Source organism: Salmo trutta, chromosome 20 (genome assembly GCF_901001165.1).
Source record: "Salmo trutta chromosome 20, fSalTru1.1, whole genome shotgun sequence".
Taxonomy (NCBI): Eukaryota; Metazoa; Chordata; class Actinopteri; order Salmoniformes; family Salmonidae; genus Salmo; species Salmo trutta.
The window spans coordinates 22122075-22142518 of NC_042976.1; the positions used below are offsets into that span (position 1 = coordinate 22122075).

The 20444-nt window shown below is 42.0% G+C and overlaps 1 protein-coding gene and 1 pseudogene across 1 annotated transcript; one reads left to right on the forward strand and one right to left on the reverse strand.

Moving 5' to 3' along the window:
* Nucleotides 1-243: 243 nt before the first annotated feature.
* LOC115155696 (guanylate-binding protein 1) lies at nt 244-11135 on the reverse strand. Its single transcript, XM_029702591.1, has 11 exons — nt 11010-11135; nt 8252-8451; nt 4869-4996; nt 4189-4298; nt 3835-4025; nt 3388-3630; nt 2819-3099; nt 2308-2520; nt 2078-2180; nt 1736-1929; nt 244-1599 (listed from the first exon to the last, which is right to left on the reverse strand). The coding sequence occupies exons 2-11, from the start codon at nt 8445-8447 to the stop codon at nt 1378-1380; spliced, it is 1881 nt and encodes a 626-aa protein (XP_029558451.1). The 5' UTR covers nt 8448-8451; nt 11010-11135; the 3' UTR covers nt 244-1377.
* A 113-nt stretch (nt 11136-11248) lies between these two features.
* On the forward strand, nt 11249-17149 carry LOC115155698 (guanylate-binding protein 1-like; annotated as a pseudogene).
* The last annotated feature ends 3295 nt before the right edge of the window (nt 17150-20444 follow it).

Sequence of the window (20444 nt, forward strand, 5' to 3'; positions counted from 1 at the left end):
TACAAGCCGTGTTTCGTTAAAGCCTGTGTAAAGTTCATTTGTTTCAATGTACCGGTAGGCACCTGCGGCGTATAGACATGTGCGGCTTATTTATGTTCAAAATAATAATTGTAAAAAAATTCAGTGGGTGCGGCTTATATTCAGGTGCGCTCAATAGTCCGGAAATTACGATAATATAATATTAACTCCTACTGAATTATGCATTACTTGCAGTAAAATGATACAATAAATGTTAGTTTTGTCTTGGGAACAGGAGTGGAGAAATATTTATTTCAGCATCTCTTGAGAAAATGTGAATGCGTTGTTATGACACTGTTCTGCAACCAGCCAGTATTTCAAAAACATAAAATATGCACCCAAGACGAAGTAAAGTCTTATCAGAAACATGTTGTATAGTTTTCTCAAACTTGTATTTCCTTAAAACCGGTCAACTGATGACATTTGGACATTTTGCACAGGACCAATAGTTCCACTGTTTTGGAGATATTGCGTTTTCTCCCTGGTTCCTAAACAAAACAGACAACTATACCGGTGTTAACTACATTAATAATGCATTCATGCTATCTATGTAAGACATTATTCTGGTGAGCACTACAATATTTAGTCATGACAGACTAGAAGCTGCATGTATCTAACTATAGTTGACAAACAAATGACCAACCAAATCTCAGAAATTATAATACGGCCTACCAAATCTCGAAAATTATAGACAAAAATCTTGTCTAAATTAGGGGTGAAAGTAGCCAGTAGGCTATATGGTCCAGTACGGAGTATCAGCAAAATAAATGATCATGGTGGATCGAAATGCGCTGGTAGCCTACTTTTTAAAGTGATTTGTTTGACAATCAGATGAAAACATCATCACACAACACCGATATGTGAAATTGAGCCTGTGCAGACCGTGGGAAACAGTAAACGGAATAGGATGTTTACATGCCACAGTTTACCGTCTAAGATCAACATATCTCAGGCATCTTATACGGGATTCTCATAACCGGGATACAAGCTTTTTTAAATTGTAAATGGAATATGACGTTTATATACATCAACTCAAAAACAGAATACTTGAGTATCCCGAATAATAACAGGATATTGGTGTGCATGTAAATGTCGTCAGTGTTAAAAAGAAGTAGGCCTATTTGGTAATAGTAAAACAACTGCAAAACCATTTTTAAGAGTGCTATCTAAAAGCTCTACTTCATTATGATTAGGCATGCTAATTATTTATTCAAATGACGTACAAAAAAAACTAACATCAAATAAAACCTTGACTGAGTGCTTAACCTAAATCAAAGAATCAACTATCAATAAATACATATTCAGTCAATCCACATGTCTATAAGAATAATAGCTCATCATCCTCCTCGGGAACCTAGATCAAAACCACTTAGACAGCCATTTCACAGCCATTCCTCCTACTTTGGGAAGTATTCCTGGAAGGAACAAGGTAGCTGCAGTCCCTACAGTATCCAGAGCTGTGCTCATAAATGAGGGTTTTTTCTCTTCCTCTTGTGCCTTCGCACCCTTAAGGGCATCTATCTCTCTTTGCATTTGGTGTGCTCTGCCATCAAACCCTTGCTGGAGAAGGTCATTCTGCTCCTGAAATTACAAGGTTTGTTTTTACACATCACGGACTGTGTCATTAAAACAAAACACATACACACAGTTAATCTTACCCCTACAGATCCTGTAGTTTTAAAGTGTACTTCTCAATGTTTGTGTTTTAGGTTCCTACCTTTAGTCTGGCCTGCAGAACTCTGTCATGCTCTGCTATGGCATTTCTACTGTCTCTCTCCATCCTCTCCATCAGCTGGTTCACATTCTCCTCATACGTCCTCTGCTGGTCCGCTCTCAACCTCTCCTGGACAACCAGCTGCTCCTCCATGGCTCGATTTTCCCGCTCAGATGCCTCCCTTTTCGCTTGCTCCGCTGCAGAGAAAGATAGACAGAGTATGTGTGAGAGAGAGAGAGTTAGTGAGATAAATATCAAAGAGAACGAGAGGTAAGCCTCCATTTGGTGGTCATTAGAATGTTGTTGCCAGGTCATGGAGTGCATATTCATGGTGACCTATATCACCTTCTGCTCTCTGCTCAGCTTCAGTGAGGGACTGGTCTGCTGACAGGATGGTCTGACCAATGCTAGCTTTCCTTTCCAAGTACTCCTTCAGTACCTCTTCAGCCTGGAACAATCACACATAATATTTAACTTTCAACATCACATCAGTGCATTCATAACTCCTTTGACCAGCATCCACAAAACATGATAATTACATAATATCCTAAAATAGCACCACCTCCCCAACATACCTTCACTCCCCTGCCTCCCTCAGATCTGTATTCGCTGGTGGCCAGTTTCAGGTCGTTGCAGTACTCTTTGTATCCTCCAGGGGTCATGTAGGAGACATCCCTTATTTTCTCCTCCAAGGGGGCAAAGATGCATTCGATTTTGGACTCGCATGCCTTCTGGGACTCCTTGTAGTTCCTCACACAGATCTTCTCATACTCCTCTTGAAGCAATTTCTATTTTTGTGTTTGAGAGGTTGGTTCAGAATGTACCAGAACAAACCTGAATGTCTTGGTTCAGTTGAGGTAATAAATGGTGAATAATCTGTCAATGTGCCCTTGAGTAAGGCATTTAACCCTAATTACTGCTGTAAGTCGCTCTGGATAAGTGTGTCTGCTAAATGACTAAAATGTACATGTAAGTGTAGCATAAAGGGGTAGCTCACCCAAATGACAAATTATCCTCATCTTGTTAAATACATGCATCATTGAATTTAATATTGACTCATTGAATATAGAATCTACATTCCCATACCATGAGCTCCAACTGGTACTTCTGGTCCTCGTCTTTGAAGGAGTTGTTGATGAATATGGCCACAGCCTCCTTCTCCATGACAGCATGCACTTCAGACAGCTCCTCTTGGGTCTCTGTGGGGAAGGCCACCCAGTCAGCCATACCCTTCTGGTAGTGGGCCCTGGCCCTCTCGATGGCACTGGAGTTCTCAATTTGGGCCAGCGCCAACACAGCATTGTCCAGGCAGGGGATCTGCCCGCTCCGGATGGCAGACACATACGTCTCTGCCAGGTTTCCCAGCACTGCAGGAGAGGGCAGGAAATCAGCACATCTGGTAGTTGTGGTAGTGATGGTGTGATACTGTGGTGGTCAGTTGTGCTTGTATAGAAGTAAAGTAAGTAGTAGAATTAGTAGTAATTTAAGTACTAATGGTGTTGTTAGTTGTACTGGTCATGGTACTTGTAGTAATCATAATTATAATAATAGAGGAAGTGGTTATAGTAGCAGCAGTACTTTAGTTGTATTATCAAACATCATGACCTACTTTCATAAGTGCTTTCCATCCTCAATATCAGTGTTGTAATACTCACGTCTGCCGGTAACTTTCAGGCCCTGTTTCAGGGTCTTGGTCTTGGCCTCATTGAAGACGTGGTCACAGAACTCCTTGGCTTGCTCCACAAAGGCAGGCTCCAGGTCAGCATCGGTCAGCTCCTCCATACGTCTCATTTTGTCTCCGCTGGCTGGCCTCTCAAACACAAAGCACCAGCGAGGAGAGAAATAGTTCCGCAGACAGCTACGAGGCAGATTGTATGCCTGATCTTTCTTACTATGACCTTTGTAAATGAAAGGAAAAGTACATCAATCATTAATCAACAAATTAAATGTTTAACCGTGACATTTTTTGTGGAAGAAAAGCATTTCATATTTTTATATCCAACATGTCTTTTGTAAAAGTATTGTTAACTTTGGTAAATTCAATCTAGCCATGGTTTAGAAAAAGAGATTAAGTTAGCTGTGCTAGCTGGTGTTCCCTTCACCTGTTCTCAGTTTAAGAGCATTCTCCAGGTACTCATTGGCTGTGATGGGTCTCCCATCAACCTCCAGGGTCAGGGTGAAATCTCTGACTGTCCACACAAAGGAAGGAAAGTAACGCAGGTACTCTGAAGATTCTTCCCCGTCTCGCTGGTTGGACTTCACCTTGATGTGCTCTGTCAGTTCTGTCACATAGCTGTAGAAGGCGGTGTTGAGGACAAAATGAACCCAGATTTACTAACATGCAGTATAGTGCTGAGCGATTAGTGCTTTTTGAGGTCGGTTCGGTTGTTGGGGATGAAATGAACCCAGACATACAACACTACACTATATTTCTTTATAGGCCTGCTGAAGGATACTGTAGTTTCTCCAGGGCGTTGTTGTCGATGGTTCCCATGCTGTTGTACACCAGAGTACTGCTGAGCAGGACAGCCAGGGAAAAGATCCAGTTGTCATTCTTCTCATCACCCTGCAGACACAACAGAAGGAACACATTGGTACTCTGTTCATACTAGAGTGAAATCAAGTCAGTAACTAAATGTCTACTCCATACGCCGTTTTATGGGCTCCCTACCTAAATAAAGGTCAAAGCTGGAATCCTTAATTGAAACATTAACCAAGCCCCACCCTGCCTCAGTTTTGGTTAAAAAAAAGCTAACAAAAAAAATCTGAGGGATGGGCCTGGAGAAATGTAACCACTCAAATTCATAGACTGAGCTATGGGTGCAATGACTCACCATCTGTGACATCCTAATTGCAGTTAACTATGATGTTATACAGTGTTTAATTACATTTACAAACATTGGAGTAAAACAAGCTTATAACTAAGTTCATGGGTCATTATTTATTTGTTATACTCTTTAGAATCAATGTGTATATATCATACATTTACAAGTCAGACATTATATACAGATGATGACATCAGCTATCAGTACTAGACACAGTTTTGGGATTTTACCCATAGCAATGTTATATTCTGTTATCTAAACAATCTGAGCCACAAAAGGTTTTTGACAGAGAGTGAACTTTGACCTCCCACCTTCTCCACATCCCCCAGCCCCTCTGTATCCAGCAGCACCAGGGTGTGGTCTCTTTTTTCAGGGTGAGGCACACACCACATCCAGATGCCCTTAGTTTTGGACTGGATGGTGGCTCCCAGGGCAAAACCTTGAGGACAGAGGATAAAAACGGTTCTTAGGATGGAATCTGTAAAGAGCCAGCAGGATGTAAAGTGTTTACTCAAGGCTGCTGGTTTTCAGATGAACCATTTTGTCTAATTATACTGTATATCATACTGACAGACTGAAAGTGAAACTAGCAGCCAGTGCAAAACGGCACACTTATCTACACAACCCATCTAGAACAAATGTGGTCGGAACAAAATGTTTTTTTGATATTTGCTCTGCTGTCTGGTTGTACGTTATGGTGTAAAAGAGAAACTGTAGTTTCCACAACGCAATAACAGGATGTGTCGAATTTCCAATTTTGGAGAGAAAAAAACATCAAATCCTAATGTGGTCAGAGCAGAACAAATCTGTACTTTGGTGCAGCATATCTCTCTAACTCTGAATGACAAATACAGTACATAAGTTAACACTTTCTGTTTCACATTTCTATTACCCTATCTTTATGAGAAACAATGATCTTATACATAATCATTCCTTATCCATATAACAGTGTTGAGGTCATGCATATTGTTATGTACACTGAACAAAAATACATGAAACAATTTCAAAGATTTTACTGAGTTACAGTCCAAATAAGGAAATCAGAAAATAAAACATAAAAAATAGGGGGGTGGATCAGAAAACCAGTCAGTATCTGGTGTGACCATCATTTGCCTCATGCAGCGTGACATATCTTCTTCGCATAGAGTTGATCAGGCTGTTGATTGTGGTGTGAGGAATGTTGTCCCACTCGTCTTCAATGGCTGTGCGAAGTTGCTGGATATTGGTGGGAACTGGAACACGATGTCGAACACGTCGATCCAGAGCATCCCAAAAATTCTCAATGAGTGACATGTCTGGTGACTATGCAGGCCATGTAAGAACTGGGACATTTTCAGGAATTGTGTACAGATCCTTGCGATATGGGGCCCTGCATTATAATGCGGAAACATGAGGTGATGGCGGCGGATGAATGGCACGACAATGGACCTCAGGACCTCGTCACGGTATCGCTGTCAGTAGCTTATGCCTGCCCATACCATAACGCCATTGAAGGTGAGCATTTGCCCACTGAAGTCGGTTAAGACACCAAACTGCAGTCAGGACAAGACCATGGCGAGGACCATGAGCACGCAGATGAGCTTCCTTGAGACGGTTTCTGACCGTTTGTGCAGAAATTCTTCAGTTGAGCAAACCCACAGTTTCATCTGCTGCCTGGGTGGCTGGTCTCAGATGATCCCGCTGGTGAAGAAGCCAAATATATAAACTCAGCAAAAAAAGTAACGTCCTCTCACTGTCAACTGCATTTATTTTCAGCAAACTTAACATGTGTAAATATTTGTATGAACTTAACAAAATTCAACAACTGAGTAATAAACTGAACAAGTTCCACAGACATGTGACTAACAGAAATAGAATAATGTGTTCCTGAACAAAAAGGGGGGGGGGGGGTCAAAATCAAAAGTAACAGTCAGTATCAGGTGTGGCCTCCAGCTGCATTAAGTACTGCAGTGCATCTCCTCCTCATGGACTGCACCAGATTTGCCAGTTCTTGCTGTGAGATGTTACCCCACTCTTCCACCAAGGCACCTGCAAGTTCCCAGACATTTCTGGGGGGAATGGCCCTAGCCCTCACCCTCCGAATCCAACAGGTCCCAGACGTGCTCAATGGGATTGAGATCCGGGCTCTTCGCTGGCCATGGCAGAACACTGACATTCCTGTCTTGCAGGAAATCACGCACAGAACGAACAATATGGCTGGTGGCATTGTCATGCTGGAGGGTCATGTCAGGATGAGCCTTCAGGAAGGGTACGACATGAGGGAGGAGGATGTCTTCCCTGTAACGCACAGCGTTGAGATTGCCTGCAATGACAACAAGCTCAGTCCGATGATGCTGTGACACACCGCCCCAGACCATGACGGACCCTCCACCTCCAAATCGATCCCGCTCCAGAGTACAGGCCTCGGTGTAACGCTCATTCCTTCGACTATAAACGCAAATCCGACCATCACCCCTGGTGAGACAACACCGTGACTTGTCAGTGAAGAGCACTTTTTGCCAGTCCTGTCTGGTCCTGCGACGGTGGGTTTGTGCCCATAGGCGTCATTGTTCCCGGTGATGTCTGGTGAGGACCTGCCTTACAAAAGGCCTACAACCCCTCAGTCCAGCCTCTCTCAGCCTATTGCGGACAGTCTGAGCACTGATGGAGGGATTGTGCGTTCCTGGTGTAACTAGGGCAGTTGTTGTTGCCATCCTATACATGTCCCGCAGGTGTGATGTTCGGATGTACCGATCCTGTGCAGGTGTTGTTACATGTGGTCTGCCACTGCGAGGACGATCAGCTGTCTGTCCTGTCTCCCTGTAGCTCTGTCTTAGGAGTCTCACAGTATGGACATTGCAATTTATTGCCCTGGCCACATCTGCAGTCCTCATGCCTCCTTGCAGCATGCCTAAGGCACGTTCACCGAGATGAGCAGGGACACTGGGCATCTTTCTTTTGGTGTTTTTCAGAGTCAGTAGAAAGGCCTCTTTAGTGTCCTAAGTTTTCATAACTGACCTTAATTGCCTACCGTCTGTAAGCTGTTAGTGTCTTAATGACTGTTCCACAGGTGCATGTTCATTAATTGTTCATGGTTCATTGAACAAGCATGGGAAACAGTGTTTAAACGCTTTACAATGAAGATCTGTGAAGTGATTTGGATTTTTATGAATTATCTTTGAAAGACAGGGTCCTGAAAAAGGGACGTTTCTTTTTTTGCTGAGTTTAGGTCTGGACTGGCATGGTTACGCGTAGTCTGCGTTGTGAGGTCGGTTGGATGTACTGTCAAAATGACGTTGGAGGTGGCTTATGATAGAGAAGTTAACATTCAATTCTCTGGCAACAGCTTGGGTGGACAATCTTGAAGTCAGCATGCCAATTGCACTTTCCCTCAAAACTTGAGACCTCTGTGGCATTGTGTTGTGAGACAGAACTGAACATTTTAGAGTGGCTTTTTATTGTCCCCAGCACAAGGTGCACCGGTGTAATGATCATGCGGTTTAATCAGCTTCTTGATATGCCACACCTGTCAGGTGGATGGATTATCGTGGCAAAGGAGAAATGCTCACTAACAGGGATGTAAGCAAATTTGTGCACAGCATTTCAGAGAAATAAGCTTCTTGTGTATATAGAAAATGTCTAGGATCTTTTATTTTAGGCTCATGAAACTTGATCGGAACATAGATTTAAAAAATGCTTTCGTGGATGTGCTTACCTTTCCTCTCCCCAGCCAGCTTGTTCATGAGGTAGGACTTGCCGGTGCGGTACAGCCCGACCACCGACACCACTACCACATGCTGGTCAATCTGGTCCAGGATGTCCAGTGCACTGCGGACCACACGCAGCTTCCCATCACTGTCGTTCTCTATCAGACATACTGGTTCCTTCATGGGTACTGTCTGGCCTGACATGATGCTGACCAAAAGAAACGAAGGCAAAGACACACATAATAACTTTTTATTGAGTAGGACACTGTGTGTGTGTGTGTGTGTGTGTGTGTGTGTGTGTGTGTGTGTGTGTGTGTACAGTACCAGTCAAAAGTTTGGACACACCTACTCATTCAAGGGTTTTTCTTGATTTTTCCAATTTTCTATAGTGAAGACATCAACACTTTGAAATAACACACATGGAATCATGTAGTAACCAAAAAAGTGTTAAACAATTATTATTTTTATATTTGAGATTCTTCAAAGTAGCCACACTGCCTTGATGACAGCTTTGCACACTTTTGGCATTCTCTCAACCAGCTGCAACTGAAATGCTTTTCCAACAGTCTTGAAGGAGTTCCTACATATGCTGAGCACTTGTTGGATGCTTTTCCTTCACTCTGCAGTCCAACTCATCCCAAACCATCTCAATTGGGTTGACGTCGGGTGATTGTGGATGCCAGGTCATCTGATGCAGCACTCCATCACCCTCCTTCTTGGTCAAATAGCCCTTACATGGTAGAGAGGTGAACATTCAATTCTCAACATCCACTAAAGCATTGGAGTCGTAACCAAAAGGTTGCTGGACCAAGCCAACAAGGTAAAAATCTGTCATTCTGCCCCTGAACAAGGCAGTTAACCCACTGTTCCCCGGTAGGCCATAATTGTAAATAAGAATGTGTTCTTAACCTGTCTGGGCTAGGGGGCAGTATTTTCACGGCCGGATAAAAAACGTACCCGATTTAAACTGGTTACTACTCTTGCCCAGAAACGAGAATATGCATATAATTAGTAGATTTGGATAGAAAACACTAAAGTTTCTAAAACTGTTTGAATGGTGTCTGTGAGTATAACAGAACTCATATGGCAGGCCAAAACCTGAGAAGATTCCATACAGGAAGTGCCCTGTCTGACAATTTGTTGTCCATCTGTTGCATCTCTATCGACAATACAGCATCTGTGCTGTAACGTGACACTTTCTAAGGCTTCCATTGGCTCTCTAAAACCGCCAGAAAGTGGAATGGGGTGTCTGCTGTCTCTGGGCAAAGTACAGCAGCAGAGTTTGTAAGTGGTCAGCCTGGGGACAGTGAGACTGAGATGCGCGTTCACGAGACTTCTCAATTTTTTTCTTTCAGTCTTTGAATGAATACAACGTTGCCCGGTTGGAATATTATCGCTATTTTACAAGAAAAATAGCATAAAAATCGATTTTAAACAGCGTTTGACATGCTTCTATGTACGGTAATGGAATATTTCGATTTTTTTTGTCACGAAATGCACTCGCTCGTTACCCTTCGGATAGTGACCTGAACGCACGAACAAAACGGAGGTATTTGGATATAACTATGGATTATTTGGAACCAAAACAACATTTGTTGTTGAAGTAGAAGTCCTGGGAGTGCATTCTGATGAAGAACAGCAAAGGTAATCACATTTTTCTAATAGTAATTCTGAGTTTAGTGAGCCCCAAACTTGGTGGGTGTCAAATTAGCTAGCCTGTGATGGCCGAGCTATGTACTCAGAATATTGCAAAATGTGCTTTCGCCGAAAAGCTATTTTATAATCGGACATAGCGTTTGCATAAAGGAGTTCTGTATCTATAATTCTTAAAATAATTGTTATGTATTTTGTCAACGTTTATCATGAGTAATTTAGTAAATTCACCAGAAGTTTTCGGTGGGTATGCTAGTTCTGAACATCACATGCTAATGTAAAAAGCTGTTTTTTGACATAAATATGAACTTGATTGAACAAAACATGCATGTATTGTATAACATAATGTCCTAGGAAGTAGAGTATGTTCCGTACTGACTGACCTTTTTGTCTTAATGTAATGATAATGATGGACTGTCGTTTCTCTTTGCTTATTTGAGCTGTTCTTGCCATAATATGGACATTGTCTTTTACCAAATAGTGCTATCTTCTGTATACCACCACAACCTTATCACAACACAACTGATTGGCTCAAATGCATTAAGAAGGAAAGAAATTCCACAAATTAACTTTTAACAAGGCACACCTGTTCATTGAAATGCATTCCAGGTGACTACCTCATGAAGCTGGTTGAGAGAATGCCAAGAGTGTGCAAAGCTGTCATCAAGGCGAAGGGTGGGTACCTTGAAGAATCTCAAATATAAAATATATTTTGATTTGTTTAACACTTTTTTGGTTACTTCATGATTCCATAAGTGTTATTTTATAGTTTTGATGTCTTCACTATTATTCTACCATGTAGAAAAACCTTGGAATGAATAGGTGTGTCCAAACAGCAGACAACAGGAAAAGTACGTTCAAATTCAAAGACAGGAGAGGAGTCTTCCACTCTCTGATTCGTAGAGGCTACTCCATGAATAGACGCCATGAATAGTTCTGAATGTGCTTGCATGTACAGGCGTGGTTATCCAATCAATTAATTTACCGCAAATGTTTTTTTGTAAAAATATTTTTTCACCAGCCAACATTAAACCTGTCATTTTGCAAATCAATAGCTATATATCATATAGTAAAAAAGCCCACATTTAGAAGTGAAAGAGAGTTTAGGCTTACCTCGGCAACACTATACCGTACAGTGAGCTTGTTGTTCAGTCTGTTGTCCGCGTTTGCATGGCAAAAGAGATCGGTTGTGATATTGAAACTGAAAGTGTTTCTCTTACGTTAACAATTAAGCTTCCGGGAAAGCACGACGTTTCCCCCAAAAAACTCTGCTGCAGTGAAACATGACCTGACAAATACCGCGTTCAAGTGCTGGTAGGTACTAGGAACTCAGAAAAGTTCGACTTACTAATGGTATGAACGCGATATGTGTATAACCAACACGTAGAACTACAACCAGTTAGCAAGTCGACCATAACCGAGTTTTCTTGTTCCAACTAGCACTAGAACGAATCACTATTCCTATCTGGAACAAAAGACAGATAATTGCCTCAATAACGCCATTAAAACAATATATATATATATATATTTTTTTTTTAAATTAAAAGTCGGATGCGTCAGTTCCATATCTTATTTGACTGGTGAAAATAATTGATAAAACATAGTCTAGACAACTTTCACTTTCTGTATCTGCAGACAAATAGGTACAACTAGTTACTACAGCCACAACGTCATAGACCTCGCCTATTTCAATAATTTACCTTCTTAAAATGTGATTTTAAACCTAACCTTAACCACACTGTTAACATTATATCTAGCCCTAACCTTAGTTGAAACCCCCTTGAAATAGGTACTCGAGATTGCGACATCCTCTGCAATTTTACAGTTGGTTTGGAGCAGGCTTTTGGAGAGGTCGTTTATGTGAGTAGGCTACTATCGACTAATGCTTTTCCAAAGCAGGAAAACAGTTACATGTTTGAAGACAAATTTCGTAATGAAATTAAAGCTAGCATTGGACAATATTTTAACTTCACTTTTAATTGTGTATGCATATGGCTCAGCTGTTTAATTATGCAGATCTTAATAATATTTCTTTCATAACCTTCGCAGTAGTCCTAGTCTATATAATATTCACATAATTCACCTGAACTATATTTAATTCATAATTGTATTATAGATTGACTATTTGTGGGAGCTGTAGGCTGATCATCCTGTGAAGCCACTTGACCATGGATTCCCCAATGTGCCTGGTCGAAAACGCCGATGGCGAGCTTCATGTAGTTCCTGGTGCCATCAAGTACCTGACGGGACTGAACCAGAAAGTCATAGTGGTGGCGGTGGTCGGGCTGTACCGCACCGGCAAGTCCTACCTCATGAACAAGCTGGCTGGAAAGAGAAGAGGTGAGACAGAGACTGACTGATGCTGAGAGACATATCTGAATTCACAAACTGGTTTGGGTATAATCTGTGCCTCAATAGACAATTCCCAATTTTTTGCATCTATACATTTCTTTCAGAAGAAAAAGTATATTCAATTTTTTTGTCTTAAAACGGTCTTTGAAATATTGATTTAGGTTTTGCCCTGGGAGCCACCATTCAATCCAAGACTAAGGGAATCTGGATGTGGTGTGTGCCTCACCCTGAAAAAAGAGACCACACCCTGGTGCTGCTGGATACAGAGGGGCTGGGGGATGTGGAGAAGGTGAGAGGTCAAAGTTCAGTCTCTTTAAAATCCACATTAGTAATCTAGCACAGTGAACAAATATCTAAACACACATACATTACATGACCAAAAGTATGTAGCCACCTGCTCGTCTAACATCTCATTCCAAGTCATGTGCAAACTGGGCCTTCCCCAAACTGTTACCACAAAGTTGGAAGCACAGAATTGTTTAGAATGTCATTGTATGCTGTAGCGTTAAGATTTCCCTTAACTGGAATTAAGGGGCCTAGCCCAAACAATAAAATACAGCACCAGACCATTATTCCTCCTCCACCAAACTTTACAGTTGGCACAATGCATTCGGGCAGGTAGCGTTCTCCTGGCATCCACCAAACCCAGATTCGTCCGTCGGACTGCCAGATGGTGAAACGTGACTCATCACTCAAGAGAACGCGTTTCCAATGCTGCAGAGTCCAATGGCAGCAATCTTTACACCACTCCAGCCGACTCTTGGCATTGCACATGGTGCTACTGCTTGGCCATGGAAACCCATTTCATGAAGCTCCCAATGAACAGTACTTGTGCTGACGTTGCTTCCAGAGCCAGTTTGGAACTCGGTAGTGAGTGTTGCAACCGAGGACAGATGATTTTATGCGCAACGAGCTTCAGCACTCAGCGGACCCATTCTGTGAGCTTGTGTGGCCTACCACTTCATGGCTGAGCCTTTGCGTTGTTGCTCCTAAACATTTCCACTTCACAATAACAGCACTAACAGTTCATCGGAGCTGCCCTAGCAGGGCAGAAATTTGACGAACTGACTTGTTGGAAAGGTGGCATCCTATGATGGTGCCACGTTGAAAGTCACTGAGCTCTTCAGTAAGGCCAATCTCCTGCCAATGTTTGTCTATGGAGATTCCATGGCTTTGTGCTCGATTTTATACACCTGTTAGCAACAAGTTTGACTGAAATAGCCGAACCCACTAATTTGAAGGGGTGTCCACATACTTTTGTATATATAGTGTATTTGAAATGATTTCATTTCATTTATCCATATCACCAATAGGCATGTTGCTGTTGTCACACTTGTTTCAGGGAGATTCTAAGAATGATGCCTGGATCTTCTCCTTGGCCATTCTGTTAAGCAGTACTCTGGTCTACAACAGTCGAGGGACCATCGACAATCAAGCCGTGGAGAATCTCCAGTATCCTTTAAACCAATATCAATTTCCCCATGGCAATCCTCCCCCCTTTTCTCTCCTATTGACTTAACAGGTGTACATATACATATCACATGGGTAGAGGATGTTTCCCCCAATTGGGCTATTTCTTGGAACTCCCTCTCATATTGAAAGTGAAAGTGCTGTATGTTTGTGTAACTATTGGATGCTAAGCAAAATGTCCTTATAGACCTGGAACAATATATTGTGTAACTGACAGCATTAATTACGTGTTTGCAGATTATTCAACACACTGTACTTTGTTGGATCCATTCCCTTAGGGGTTACTCAGTGCATGTGGACACAGTCCATTCAAAAAGAAACTGAAACTGCTCGTATGCTATAACTGTTGTATAGCAAGTCCTTGTACAACTGTAGCAGTCACATGTCAATGCAGATGCACATTCTTTTTTTTACTTTGGTAGCTTTTATCAGTCAATCCTCAACCGGCCCTATAGATATGTGAGTGAGCTGACAGAGCGGATCAAGGTGAATTCTTCCAGTGCAGCTTCATCCTCTCATGATGACGAGGAAGAAGGGGACACCCAGTTTGTGCAGTTCTTTCCGAATTTTGTGTGGGCCATCAGAGATTTCACTCTACTACTCGAGATCGACGGTAGAAACGTCACCGAAGATGAGTATCTGGAGCATTCCCTGGAACTCAGAAAAGGTGACATTAGCACTAGCCACCACCCCAATGATCAACTGTGCACAATGTCACTAGAATAGTACTCCCCAAACAATTATTCAGTTGGAACAATCACTATCTCACAAAGAGCATAGGGGTTGTGAAACAAGATGATTGATATTGGCGCTGCCTGTCAAAATGACCTATTATAAAATCATTCCGATGAAAATGTAATATAGGATTACACTCATAATCAAACAGAGACATAAACCAAATTATTTTATCCAGTTGTTTATTGAACATAAAGTCTTCTGCCTCATGTTAATTTAAACTTATCTCTGTATATGCTTGTCTGTTAATGATTGTGTGTTTGGATGGTGAACTAAGAGCCAGTCTCCCAGACACAGATTAGGCCTCCAGACGAGATTCTCCATTGAACACACTTTTGTGTCCAGGACAAGGCCTAGTCTGTGTCTGGGAAACCAGCCCTAAAAATAGATTAATGTCAACTGTAATGGTGAATGCTGACTATCATTCAGGTGGGGGTAAAAAGAACCTGATGTACAACCTCCCACGAGAGTGCATCCGGAACTACTTCCCCTCGCGCAAGTGCTTTGTATTCCCCACCCCTACAACTCCTGCCAACATGCCCCATCTGGATTCCATGGACGAAGCTGACCTCTGTGGAAGCTTCCCGAAAGGTTGCAGATACTTTCTGCTGCTTTATTTTCCAGGAGAGCCGTACAAAAACTGTCAAAGGGGGCCACAAAGTTACCGGGAGAAGTAAGTCAAATATCAGCAGATTCTGCACAGATGCATTGAATGTAGCCTATGTTATTGTACCACCAAATATATACACTTATATTTTTCTTCCCGCCTCTTATCTGATTGCAGTGCTCGGCCACTTGGTTAACACCTATGTGGAGACCATAGCCAAAGGCTCTGTGCCCTGTCTAGAGAATGCGGTGCTGGCCATGGCTCAAATTGAGAACCAGGCTGCTGTGGATGAGGGCCAGGTAGTGTACCAGAGGGGCATGGAGGAGGTGAAGGCCTTATTCCCTGTGGATATGCGTCAGATTTCAGCTCATCACCTCCGCTCCGACCACCAGGCCACGCAGGCTTTCATGAAACAATCCTTCAAAGACGAAAATGGGGATTTCTTGAAAGCATTGGCGGTAAGGGTCATCATTTCAGATCTGTGCCTGGTACAAACACTGCTTTAGTTCTTAACTCTGTCAAGGACCACTTTTTACAAATGCTTCCCTAAAACAGTCTTGACTCCTGCAGGTGGCCATTGCAAAGCCCTACGCTGACCTCCTCATCCAGAACGTGGATGCCTCAGAGAAGAAGTGTGCGGCCCTTCTGGAGAAGCTGTCTGCTCCGATGGCCCAGAAGATTAAGGAGGGGATCTACACCACACCTGGAGAATATGAGCTTTACTGCAATCACCATGACAACATGGTGGCACAGTACCGAGCCGAGCCCGTGAAAGGAGTTAGGGTAAGAGCTTTGAGCTGAATCCTTGCTATGGCTGAAACATTTATCAAAAAAATCCATATTGAACACTGGAGTTGTTCTCGTCTTTCAGGTCAATCGACTCACAGTAGTTTCAATGTCGTAGATGGATTGCTGTTTCTATGAACCTCTGTGACTGTTATGATTCACATTATCTTCCATAAAGTATTTCTAGGCATCTACAGCATCATACTAGAAACACATCCAACCGGTTTTAGATTGCCATCAACCAATGATAAAACATGTAGCCTTTCAGGGTGTTTTCTGCAGGCTGAGGAGATTCTTGAGCAGTTCCTGAGGGAGAAGAGTCTAGAGAAGAATTCCATCTTGCAGGCTGAAAAAAATTGACAGAAAATGAGAAAAAGATCCACGGTAAGTCCAAAATATAGCATTGGGATGTTATTTTCTGCTTGAATTCAGGTTTCTGGTTGGAGTGACTTCTCACAATAAATATGTGATAATCTTGCACGAAGTCAACATAGATCTGGGATGTTTGAAAGAGTACGTATGCGGGCTAAAGTTTAACCTAAAAGTTATGGCCTACTCCAGAACATGGAAAAGATCAGTGGCTGTCTGTTGCCTCGATATGAAAGAGAACATGAGTAGTCTAGAAGTTATTGTGTTTTCCTACCTCAACTCTTCCTTTGGACCATGCAGAGGAGAAGGAGAGGTCAGCTGTGTTGGAGCAGGAGAAGAAGGGCTGCTGAAGAGAAACGGTTGGAGATGGAGCGCACCATGGAGGACGATCGCAGAAGCAAAGATGAGAAGTTGAAGCAGATGGAAGAGAAGATGAAGGACAATTTGAAGCAACAGGAACGGGACTTCCACAGGGCCTTGGAGTGCAAGATGCAGGAGCAGAAGGATCTGCTGGAGAAGGGCCACAAGGAGAAGGCTGACTTAATGAGACAGGAGATAGAGGAGTTCAAGAAGAGAAACACACCTGAGAAGGAAGGACGTGGTTTCCTTGAGTCTACAGTCATGCCTGTTCTTCTATTTGGAATGGACGCTGCCAACACTTTCTGTCAATATAAGCTCATGAAGGTGGCTTTTATGAAGTAGAAACATTGTGTATTACTTGAGCAGGTACACAGAGAGACAAGTTTCTTAATTTTACCCCTTCCACTTTCCTCATCCATTTTTGCGGTAACGCTGCAATTAGTTGGTTTTAGTGTTGGGTAGTGCAGAAATGTCCATATGTTTTTGTTAGCTGCATGTGTGACATAACTCCACCAGTCCTATTTATGATATCATTTACGAAGATTATACTTTACATTTTTTTGATAAAAATATTTATGTTTTTTATCAATTAGTATATTTGAGTGTAACCACAATATTTGTTGTATTATTTGTTCTGTCTTTTCTGGTGGATTAAATTGAAATTGCAACCTACTTGCTATGTCTTGATTTTAAAAAAGCGATATTTGGGAGATGATTTCCTTTTCAAATAACTGAGAGGTTGTAATCTGAATAAAGGGAGAAAAAAAAGGCCATTCTTGAACATAGGGTGAGACATTCTTACTAATTTGCTGGAGAACCAGTTTGGATTTAAGTATTATTTTTGTATGACTGAAGCCTTTAATGAGAGGACTAGTGCTTTAATATTTAATCATTTCTGCCCTCCGAATTCATATTTATTATATAAATAGGCCCATTTAAGTTTGTCCGGCTTGCCGTTCCAAATAAAATATAATCTATTTTTTTAATCAAATAATAAAAAGACCTGTTCGCTAGGTGTAGGTAAGACCATAAGCAAATAGGTAAACTGGGATATGACTAAATAATCAATCAGGAGGATTTTTCCAAAATTAGACAGGAATTTACCTTTCCATGGTAGCAAAATGTTATCTATAGTTTGCTTTATTTTTTAAAATATCTTACACTTGATCTTTTTTTAATAAGTTTCCCCATTTCTTATTGACCTAAATTGCTGTTGTTTTAGAGATGAGTACTGAATTGCATGGCCTCTAAAGGCACATTTAAAATTGTCCCATACAATAAGGGACAATTTGCTGTACCTGTGTTATGTCTGAAAAATGTAGTTATAAATTCCTCTGTCCTAGTTTAAAAAAAAGTTAGCATCCAACAGGCTTTGATTAAATGTTCAATATCCTCGCCCACATGGAAATTCAGTAAGAGTAATGTATATGCCAATTATCTGATGGTCCGACCGCATTCTATCCCCAATCAACACTTTTTAAACTTTTGGTGCCAACGAGAATGACATAAGAAAAAGTCAAGACGACTATCTTGATTAAGCCTCCGCCATATACAGTTGAAGTCGGAAGTTTACATACACCTCAGCCAAATACATTTAAACTCAGTTTTTCACAATTCCTGACATTTAATCCTAGTAAAAATTCCCTGTTTTAGGTCAGTTAGGATCACCATTTTATTTTAAGAATGTGAAATGTCAGAATTACAGTAGAGAGAATTATTTATTTCAGCTTTTATTTCTTTCATCACATTCCCAGTGGGTCAGAAGTTTACATACACTCAATTAGTATTTGGTAACATTTCCTTTAAATTGTTTAACTTGGGTCAAACGTTTCGGGTAGCCTTCCACAAGCTTCCCACAATAAGTTGGGTGAATTTTGGCCCATTCCTCCTGACAGAGCTAGTGTAATTGAGTCAGGTTTGTAGATCTCCTTGTTCGCATACGCTTTTTCAGTTCTGCCCACAAATTTTCTATAGGAGTGAGGTCAGGGCTTTGTCATGGCCACTCCAATACCTTGACTTTGTTGTCCTTAAGCCATTTTTCCACAACTTTGGAAGTATGCTTGGGGTCATTGTCTATTTGGAAGACCCGTTTGCGACCAAGCTTTAACTTCCTGACTGATGTCTTGAGATGTTGCTTCAATATATCCACATTATTTTCCATCCTCTTGATGCCATCTATTTTGTGAAGTGCACCAGTCCCTCCTGCAGCAAAGCACCCCCACAACATGATGCTACCACCCCCGTGCTTCACGGTTGGGATGGTGTTCTTTGGCTTGCAAGCCTCCCCCTTTTCCTCTAAACATAACGATGGTCATTATGGCCAAACAGTTCTATTTTTGTTTCATCAGACCTGAGGACATTTCTCCAAAAAGTATGATCTTTGTCCCCTAGTGCAGTTGCAAACCATAGTCTGGCTTTTTTATGGCTGTTTTGGAGCAGTGGCTTCTTCCTTGCTGAGCGGCCTTTCAGGTTATGTCGATATAGGACTCGTTTTACTGTGGATATAGATACTTTTGTACCTGTTTCCTCCAGCATCTTCACAAGGTCCTTTGCTGTTGTTCTGGGATTGATTTGCACTTTTCGCACCAGTTGGGTGAGTTAATTTCACGTTAATTTCTAGGAGACAGAACGCATATCCTTCCTGAGCGGTATGACGGCTGCATGGTCCCATGGTGTTTATACTTGCGTACTATTGTTTGTACAGATTGTGGCAAACCTCTTCAAAGCTAGGAGCGTTTGTCACAAATTAAGTGAGAAACTGTCACCAAAGTCAGCCCAGAATTAAAGTTCTTTCGAACATGACAGTACCTGTATGTTTGTTTCTCTGTCCTGGTCCACCCAGGCCGCAGGTAAGGTCAAGGATAGCAGGGTTCGGTACACAAATCTGGTTCTCGGTAGGTCCAGGTCTAAACGCCAACAGGTAAGTCCAAAACAGTCCAGCTCGTACACGGTAAATCCAGCCAATGTAGAATGTCTCTCTCTCTATGGTTCATAGATCCTTCCCGCTCTCTCTCTCTCTTCCTGGTTTTTCTTGACCTTTTATCTGTGGGTCGGCTCCACCTTCTGAGGGTTCCCCTTGCTTCTGGGAATTGTAGTTTTGGCAGTCGGCCATTTTGTGATCTGTAGTTCTGATCGGGGTGGCCATTTTAGTGATCGGGCAGAGCCCGTTTATTAGTTCTGCCCTCACATATCTGCCATTTATCACTCGACCCCCTTCTTTGCCACAAGATGAACGTGGTAACTTCAGGCGTTTGGAAATTGCTCCAAAGGATGAACTAGACTTGTGGAGGTCTAAAAAAAAAATTCTGAGGTCTTGGCTGATTTCTTTTGATTTTTTCACGCCCTGGCCATAGAGAGGGTTTTGTTCTCTATTTTGGTTAGGCCAGGGTGTGACTTGGGTGGGCGTTCTATGTTCCTTTTGTTTTTGTATTTCTTTGTTTTGGGCCGAGTATGGTTCCTAATCAGAGGCAGCTGTCTATCGTTGTCTCTGATTAGGAATCATACTTAGGTAGCCTTTTCCCACCTGTGCTTTGTGGGATCTTGTGTTTGTGTAGCTGCCTGTGAGCAGCCCAGAACGTCACGCTTCGTTTTTGTATGTATTGTTTTGGTGAGTTTCATATTTATTAAACATGTGGAACTCTAAGTACGCTGCGCCTTGGTCCTCTTCTTCCAAAGACAGCCGTGACAGAAGATCCCACCAACAGAAGACCAAGCAGCGTGGTTTGGAGCATCGGGGGGAAGGATGGACATGGGAGTTGGAACGTCAACTCTGGGAGGACAAGCGAAGGGAGCTATGGGAACCTGAGAGGCAGCCCCCCAAAATGTGTGGACTACTCCTTATGACGACCGTGACAGATTTTCCCATGATG

Coding starts and splice junctions, on each gene's coding strand:
- LOC115155696 (XM_029702591.1), bottom strand. CDS start 8,447: ATGTCAGGCCAGACAGTACCCATGAAGGAACCAGTATGTCTGATAGAG. Junction 3,631..3,834: donor TGCTCTTAAACTGAGAACAG/GTGAAGGGAACA, acceptor TCATTTACAAAG/GTCATAGTAAGAAAGATCAG. Junction 1,930..2,077: donor AGCTGAGCAGAGAGCAGAAG/GTGATATAGGTC, acceptor CTTTCTCTGCAG/CGGAGCAAGCGAAAAGGGAG.